At 45.2% G+C, this 8,412-nt stretch overlaps 3 protein-coding genes across 6 annotated transcripts; 2 read left to right on the forward strand and 1 right to left on the reverse strand.

Annotated features, from left to right (window-relative positions):
* Positions 1-6: 6 nt before the first annotated feature.
* echdc1 (enoyl CoA hydratase domain containing 1) lies at positions 7-5,087 on the forward strand. 4 transcript variants are annotated; one of them, XM_058053435.1, is made up of 7 exons: positions 7-77; positions 537-599; positions 741-913; positions 1,004-1,146; positions 1,564-1,616; positions 1,720-1,800; positions 1,880-5,086. In XM_058053435.1, exons 2-7 carry the CDS (start codon positions 541-543, stop codon positions 2,295-2,297), a joined length of 927 nt encoding a protein of 308 aa, XP_057909418.1. In that variant the 5' UTR covers positions 7-77; positions 537-540; the 3' UTR covers positions 2,298-5,086. The 4 variants fall into 4 exon arrangements, with proteins under 4 accessions (XP_057909418.1, XP_057909417.1, XP_057909419.1 ...); XM_058053434.1 differs by lacking the exon at positions 7-77 and adding an exon at positions 83-157; XM_058053436.1 differs by lacking the exon at positions 7-77 and adding an exon at positions 89-254 and having other exon boundaries at positions 1,880-5,087.
* On the reverse strand, positions 2,920-6,328 carry rnf146 (ring finger protein 146). Its single transcript, XM_058053432.1, has 3 exons — positions 6,149-6,328; positions 5,423-5,482; positions 2,920-5,100 (listed from the first exon to the last, which is right to left on the reverse strand). Exon 3 carries the CDS (start codon positions 5,086-5,088, stop codon positions 3,925-3,927), a length of 1,164 nt encoding a protein of 387 aa, XP_057909415.1. The 5' UTR covers positions 5,089-5,100; positions 5,423-5,482; positions 6,149-6,328; the 3' UTR covers positions 2,920-3,924.
* A 401-nt stretch (positions 6,329-6,729) lies between these two features.
* mdh2 (malate dehydrogenase 2, NAD (mitochondrial)) lies at positions 6,730-8,242 on the forward strand. Its single transcript, XM_058053320.1, has one exon. The coding sequence runs from the start codon at positions 6,850-6,852 to the stop codon at positions 7,861-7,863; it is 1,014 nt and encodes a 337-aa protein (XP_057909303.1). The 5' UTR covers positions 6,730-6,849; the 3' UTR covers positions 7,864-8,242.
* Positions 8,243-8,412: the final 170 nt, after the last annotated feature.

Here is an 8,412-nt window from a genome sequence, read left to right on the forward strand (position 1 = left end):
GTCGTGTCTCTCTTTGTATTATACTCTCTTTGGAAAGAACTTTCATTTTCCGGGGGAACTATTTTAGTGTGACACAGGTAAACTACCAAGGTTGCTGTTTCTGTTTTTGTTGAGAAACTGATTGGCTTGTTGTTAGATATCATATCTCTTCTTACTCGTAAGCAGATGTTTTTTTTAACTTGTACTTTTTAACTGATAAATCGGTTGTGGTCCGCTGTGTAGAAATACATCGGCTTGCCGTAATTTCACATACAGTAGGTCTATATTGTAAGTGGTTTGTATGAAATGTCTTATAGTTCTTCTGTTTACAGTCTTTTCAAATCGCTAAAACACCATTTTGCAAAGTACGCTCATTTATTTAAGACACTTAACACAATTTACAAAACCACACACATACAAACTGCATACAAAATTAAGAGTTGTTGTTGTTAATGTTGATGAAGTTGTGATGCTCTAAAATATTTATGATATCGTATGCCATCACAAAAACAGCGATGTAACATGTATGCTTTTCTCTTATCTCCTCCATGTTGTAGTATCATGGTTATCTCTGCAATGAGGCATCATTTCCTGAGGAGCAGCTGTGGCAGCTGGACAAGGTATTTATGTAAAATATGCTTGACATGACTTGAAATACAGTAGGTGCAACAAAAATGTCTAAAGAAAGATAAAAATGGCGTTTTAATTGACACCGATCAACAGTTACACTTTTTCACACAACACTGTACGTATACTCCAAGGATGTGGCAGAGACAGACCAGCAACTGTGTTTACACCGAGACGGACTTCAACCAGCAGGAGATCATGGAGAAGCTGCGTGTCTTCCCTGGAGGCTCTATTGAGCTTTCCAAACAGGACTCCGGCATCGCTGTTCTCACCATCAACAACCCTTCCCGCATGAACGCCTTTTCTGGTAACTTGATTCAAGAACCACTCCCATCACGTCTCGGAACCGGATTATTATGCGTTCAATTAAAAACAGTATTGTCGTGTTACGTCCCAGGTACTATGATGGTGGAGCTGGAAGAGAAGGTGACCCAACTGGAGCAGTGGACAAATGGAAAGGGCCTCATAGTCCGGGGTGCTGCTGGTACCTTTTGCTCTGGATCCGATCTTAATGCTGTTAAAGCAATATCCAACCCCCAAGTAAGACTCCAAGCCTCCATCCTAATTGAATTTAGTAGTAAGTGTAATATTTTCATAGTTATGGCATAGAAAACCCATTTACGGTCTTCTAAATACAGTTTTTAACATTAGTCATGAAATAACCCACGTACTCACTTTTGTCCCTCAAAATACAGTAATAGACATAATCAGAATAAATAAGCCATAAATGTCTTCAGGAAATTTTGGCTGGATTGTTATTATTAATATTGTTATATTATATTTTTTAACTATAGGCAGTATTCGACCATGAAACAACATGACTTATTAAATAACATGTTTGAAAAACTGCAACAGAAGGAAGCCGCAAAATTCAAGCTGCAATGTGACGAGGGATGATGATTGCATGCCAATGAATTAATTTTATTAATTGTAAGCGATGTTAATTTCATCTTACAGGATGGCATGAAGATGTGCATGTTCATGCAGAATACTCTCACAAGACTACTCAGGTAGGAGTACTTGTTCCCTCGTAACTTGAACTTAGTGATGCAGTTCTTTTCATTGGGGTTGTTGCTCTCACATTTGCAACAATATACGCTGTTCTCAGTGCAGGCTATCGCTCATCTCTGTTGCGCTTGTGGAGGGGAGAGCCCTCGGAGGAGGAGCAGAACTCACTACCGCTTGTGATTTCAGGTAATGTTTGCTCCAATCAACACAAGATGAGATAAGATGTAAGTGTAAGATCATTCAGGTGTGATGCTTACCTTTTTAGGTTAATGGCACCCGGCAGCGTGATCCAGTTTGTCCACAAACACATGGGTCTGGTTCCAGGCTGGGGTGGAGCTGCTCGACTAATCCGACTTATTGGCAGCCAGAATTCCTTGCAGCTGCTCGGCAGCGCTTCAAAAGTAGACCCTGAAATTGGGCTCCAGATGAGACTGGCAGATGGGGTTCTTGAGGATCCTCTGGGAGGTGAGAGCGCAGGGACTCTCCTGCAGCAAGCTGAAAACTGGCTCGGTAATTGCACCAAAGGGCCACCAGCAGTGATCCAGGCGGTGAAGAAGGTAGTGCTGGCAGGGAGAGAGCTCCCTCTAGCTGAGGCTCTGAGAACTGAGAAGGATGTGTTTGGGACCGTGTGGGGTGGTCCAGCTAATCTTCAAGCACTAGCGAGCAAGTCCAAACACAAATGAGTACACTTCAGGCTCAGCGGGTCATAGCTTTCATGCTCTTCTTTACCGTTGTGTTAAAGCCTTGGAGTCCAGGTCACCAGTACGTTACTGTGGTGCTGATATCGGGATGGTGCAGACGGGCATCAGCAGCACTTAAAGCTATGCAAGATACCATTTCTTCTCATTAAAAGTGTGTGGAGCTGCTATGGCCTATTCCCCAAATCCAAGAGTGAAGATAACATCTCCAATTATGGGATGACTTACAACGTCTGCTTTTTGTATATTCAAGATCTCTGAGGAGGTTTTGGCAGCCGTGTTGCTAAACATAGCAAAGGGAATTGGACTTGGGGTGAAATCAAGGTCTTGTATAGTTGTCAACGTATCCGTGTTCTACGATGTGGAGGCTTTGATGCAAATGATAAGAACTGGAAAGTATCAAAGATGGAGTACAGATGCTTAGTGGAGATAGTCACTGTTCCACATCCACACTCATTCAAATCTATGATTAATCTATGGTAAATGAGATTAATCAATAGCAACGTTTCCCAAAGACTATTACTATAAAAAGATCAGACCCCAGATTTTAGAATGATGAAATGACAATTTATTAAGTTACAAACCAAGTAAAAAATTGCCAAGCGAAAACTGTTACAAAACTTTTATTTTTCAGAATGGAAAGTCTGAGATGAGCTAAGCCCAGAAAATAAAAAGGACTTGAAAAAAAAAAACGTCGCGATTTGGGATGACACGTCTCATACGGCCTTGCATGTCACAGGTAATACCAGATTTAAAACCAAATGTCAAACAAAAAGAAAAACCAGAACATTTATCCGCACTAAACCTAAAATACCAATTGCATCGTTCCAACCTGCAGCGTTAAAATAACTCTCTCGTCAAACATGCACGCGTCTTCCAGTTTAGTGGAACAGCAGTCGGGAACACTGCAGCCACAACTTTTAAATGACAAACAGCGATACTTCACATTAATGTTCCAATTACTTCAAAGAGTTAAAATACATTTAATATCATGTTATGTCTAGAGTTATTGATTATAATTATCATTACCTTTTAATAGTTCCTGCAACTGAAAGATCAGATTCAACCTGATTGGGCAGCAGCCTCCACTGACTGACCAAGATGTGAAACATTAAACGTGAATTAGGTTCCTATTCCTACTGGGGACGCTAGGGCGGGCAGACCATTTTACACGATTGTGGAATTATGTTAGCGCTAGGAAACGTGAGAAAACGGCGTCATGATTAAATGTGTGCAAATGAATGCAGTCGTTTGGGAGTTAGGGAGGATAAGCCATATGGTTGGCTCCGTTTGTGTGCCATGTTAGCTGAGAGAGTTCAAAGATTATTAGAATGCAACCATTCATGTTGATGACAATGACACAGTTCCATTTACGGGAGTGAACGACCCGTTCGTGCTCTCCTTCACGTCGCAGGTCTTCATTACACGTATGATGGCGTTTAAGCTTAGAATTGGACTGACCCAAATGACTCTCTAAAAGGCAACTGTCAGTCGGAGCTGCTCGGAAAAGCGGTTTGCGAGCCGTGAGAGCGAGTGAGAGCACGAAGGATATAATAAATTAATGAAACGGAACATGGTCGTTACTGATTAAGGAACAATTTCACCGATAACTTCACACTTCCGTTACTGTACACTGACCATCAGGCAGTCTGGACCTTCCGCTTCGAGATGACGAGGGTGGGGAGGTGGACTCGGCGCCGGGGAGGGCTCTGTCCTCTGGGTTCAGTCTTTGTCTCCGAGGCCGATCCTCCGATGGCTCGACGTGCTCTTCATCTCCTCCTCCCCCCTCGTCGCCCTCATTATCCTCTTCCTCATCATCACTCCAGTCTCCAGAGCCAGATTCATCCACAGAGGTGTGAGGATCAGAGGACCTGGAGGGTGAGGCCTCCTCTTCCTCCTCCTCCTCTTCTTCCTCTCCTTCACCGGCTCTGGACCGTTCAGAGGATGGAGCGGCTCTGTGGCTGATTTGCAGTTGTGAGAGAGCGTCCTCCAGAGAGGGGCCGCTGCTGTCAGGCTGACCACCCAAGGAAGTAGGAGGTCTTGCGGGCGGAGGGGCTGTGGAGATGGATGGGACGCCAGTGGCCTGCTGTTGTAAACCCGTTACCGTGGTATCGGCTCCATCTGCAGAGTTTTCCCGACCCGCTGCCCCGATTGCCCCCGTGACACCCTCGGTGTCCAAACGCAGTCCAGCGACTCCCTTCTTGGGAATATCCAAAATGTCCCGCTTAATCTTGCGTCTACGTCCGTGTTCGTTGCGCCTGTATTGCACCATGTTCTCCAGGTCGGCTACATACAAAAACCCAGCAATTAGCATCTCTGCCGTCTTCTTGCCCTTCGAGAAAGCGTCCTCCAGCTCTCGGCTGGTCCGCACGTCATACTGCCACCAACCGTTGCGGCCCTCGTAATACCAGGCATGATCACTCGCTGCCCCGCCCCGACCCCCAGCTGATGCTTTCAGCTCCTCCGGAGAGAGAAGTGTGGGCCTTTCCAGGAAGTCATCCGGCACCTCTTGTCTGCAGAGAGCACAGCGCTTGCTTTGCCAGGATGCTCCTTTCACGCAAAGGAAACAGAAGACGTGGTGGCACGGCAGTTGCACGGGGTGGACGCAGCTCTGCAGACAAATGGCGCATTCTGGTACAGAAAGGGCCGGCGATGTGCTGCTGGAGCCCGACGATTCCGCACTGTTTCCACTTCCGGCAGCACCGTTGTTGCTGCTACCTTTCCTGCTGGGGGGAAGTGAGCTAACGGAGTGGTCTACCTCTCCACAACTAGCCATCCTTAGCAAGTACTGGGGGTGGGAAAGTGGGGAAAAATGGTTACAGTGAGAATGCATTAAAAGATAAATAAATGTATGTTTTGAAGCCATTGTGAAAATGTGGTATTTTGCTGCTGAATTAATTTAATTTATGTAGAAGCATATGGTATACCATATGAAATTCTGTGCATTGTCCTCACGTATTCTGATGCATTCAAGAACAACTAGTGCAAATGTGCTCACATAGTGGGGATTTTTGGGCCATGTTGACATCTTACTAACAGTTCCGAATGAAATTATGATCTGTATGTTCTGCACACACACACAAACATTCAAACATGAACTGAATACTCACTGAAAGTAGACTTAATGGTGATGTATCATGGAGAGTGCTGATGGCCCATCCAAATTACACCTGTACAAAAGGTAAAAGGAAATATCAATCATTCAAACTGCTGTTCTTATCAAGACAACTCACGCATTAAGAAAAAGTGTAAACATAAAAAAAACATACAAATACACGTAATAATAGCCGAGGTGCACTTTAAGACCGACATTACAAAGCATTTTGACACAACTCGCCTTTCGTGATCACAGCTGTGACTGACATGGACGAGTGTTAGAAACAAAGGGCTGCTCTGTTGATTGTCCAACAGCGTACACTCAAATGTGTCGGCTGACAAAATGCATGCTAGTGGCTTCCTATCGTAGCCATTGCAGCAACTGCTAACGTTAGCAAACAACAAAGAGCTAGCCATGTAATATTTACACGGACCTCATTGGTGAATGACAGCCCGAAAGCAAACCTGACAGAACCAATACGCTGTAATTTGAAATGCGTTAGTAGGAGTTGACTAAATGTTTAACGTGGAAAAACTCAACACTTTAGCAAAAAAAAAAAATCACAACTGAACATGTTTAAGCTACTGCTACTAGCTACAACTGGCTCGGCGAAGGCAGTAATTTGACTCCAGCAAATAGACGGGTTCGAGTGACGATGCTAGCTTATTTTAGCAGGTCGACATTAACAAGGCGAACCCGTTTTCTTGCGTCAGAGACAAGACAGCTTCTACGTACATACCGTATTGTTATATGTCGTTATCCAGCCCAGGTACACAGCTACATTTAATAAATCGGGCGCCAATATCAAGCGTCACTCAACCAAATTCCAATGTTATCGGCCTTTGTTTTCCTTCGTATAAAAAGCAGCTCGGGGTGAGGTGTTTAGGTAAGCTCGGAATTTTTAAATTGGAACTGACGTCACATCCGAGTTGCTTTCGTTCCAGTCACCACATATAAACAAATGCATCCCCTTGTATGTTTGGTTGTACTTTAATTGGTTTTACTTAGTACTTAACTAATATTACAACCAAAAATTTGTCAATGTATTAATGTAGTGACCTCCATGTAATGATTTGTTTTCTTTAACGTTAACATTTACCGCTTCTTCCCAAGGAAGCAAGGTGCACATTTAAATTCGAAATCCTAAAACGAAAATCGCATTTTACACTTGACCGGAAAGCGTTCCGGTTCCATTTTCTGTTTCTTCAATTGCAAGGGTAAAGATCCGACACCGAACACAACCTGAACGCAGCAACTACAACATAGCTGTACGTCATTACGCAAGTTCACGTAGGATAACGCGAGTTTATCTTCGACGTAACCAGCTCACGTGTCTTCCTGTTCGGTCGTCGCTAGAGGACGTTGGTGTCACGGCGCAGAGGGGCTACTCGTATTTATTTTCCATTTACCCAGAATAATAGACAACAAAACTAATACAGAATGTTTTCCCGCGCAGTAAGACCTACCGTCAGCCTCGCCAGGAGTTTGTCCACTTCCTCGCAGAACAACGCTAAGGTGGCGGTGCTCGGAGCGTCGGGCGGTATAGGCCAACCGCTGTCTCTGCTGCTCAAGAACAGCCCTCTGGTGAGCCAACTCTCGCTCTACGATATCGCACACACCCCCGGGGTGGCTGCAGATCTCAGCCACATCGAGACAAGGGCCCAGGTCACCGGCCACATGGGTCCCGACCAACTCGGTGCTGCCCTCCAGGGCTGTGATGTCGTCGTTATTCCCGCCGGTGTACCCAGAAAGCCCGGGATGACCCGCGACGACCTCTTTAACACCAACGCTACCATTGTAGCCACCTTGGCCGACGCCTGCGCCCGCCACTGCCCGGAAGCCATGATCTGTATCATCGCCAACCCCGTCAACTCCACCATCCCGATTACATCAGAGGTCATGAAGAAGCATGGCGTCTATAACCCCAACAAGGTGTTTGGTGTCACCACCTTGGACATTGTCAGAGCCAATGCTTTTGTTGCGGAGCTGAAAGGCCTTGACCCGGCCCGTGTCAGTGTGCCCGTCATCGGGGGTCATGCCGGAAAGACCATCATCCCGCTCATTTCTCAGTGCACCCCCAAAGTGGAGTTCCCTCCCGATCAGTTGTCGGCCCTCACTGGCAGGATCCAGGAAGCGGGCACAGAGGTCGTGAAGGCCAAAGCCGGAGCCGGGTCTGCTACCCTCTCCATGGCGTACGCCGGTGCCCGCTTCACCTTCGCCGTCCTGGACGCCATAAATGGAAAGGAGGGCGTGGTGGAATGCGCCTTTGTCAGGTCCGAGGAGACCGAGTGCAAGTACTTCTCCACGCCTCTCCTCCTGGGCAAGAACGGCATCGAGAAGAACCTCGGGCTCGGCAAGCTGTCTGCCTTTGAGGAGAAGCTGGTGGCTGACGCCATTGGCGAGCTGAAGGGCTCCATCAAGAAAGGCGAGGATTTTGTGGCTAACATGAAGTGAACGGGAGACATTAGAATGTAGCTGGAACCTGCAGCCATCATTGATGTGTTTCGTCTTACATTAAAAAGCACTTTGACAAATCTCCGGTTCTGTCGGTGCTTCTTCCTCTGCTGGTTTTCTTTTAGCTCGTGGTAAATAATGTCAACGCAACGGTGCAGAGTTTGACCTTTGCGCTTGCCCCATCTTTAAGTATCATCTATCCTATCTCACATGTGGCGTTATCTCACCTGGCTACAATTTTTACGGCTTAATTTTGCAAATATCAAATTCACATATTTTCATATTCCGGATTCAACCAAGGGAATATTGTCATCATGCTTATTTGTGAACATAAAACATTGGTCGTCATCAATAAACAGTTTAATGTTTAAAAAAAATCCACCTTTAGTCTTGGCTGTTTATTTTTTCTTTCAATACACTCACTGAATACATTCAGGATAATGTACATCATATGCGTTGTCGGCCTCCTGTAAGTGTATGGCTTACCAAAGTATTGAAAGTGTAAATTAATTTAATTTTAATATATTAATTAAAATACTTAATGTAAGA

The sequence above is a fragment of the Doryrhamphus excisus genome, chromosome 17 (genome assembly GCF_030265055.1).
Source record: "Doryrhamphus excisus isolate RoL2022-K1 chromosome 17, RoL_Dexc_1.0, whole genome shotgun sequence".
Classification (NCBI taxonomy): Eukaryota; Metazoa; Chordata; class Actinopteri; order Syngnathiformes; family Syngnathidae; genus Doryrhamphus; species Doryrhamphus excisus.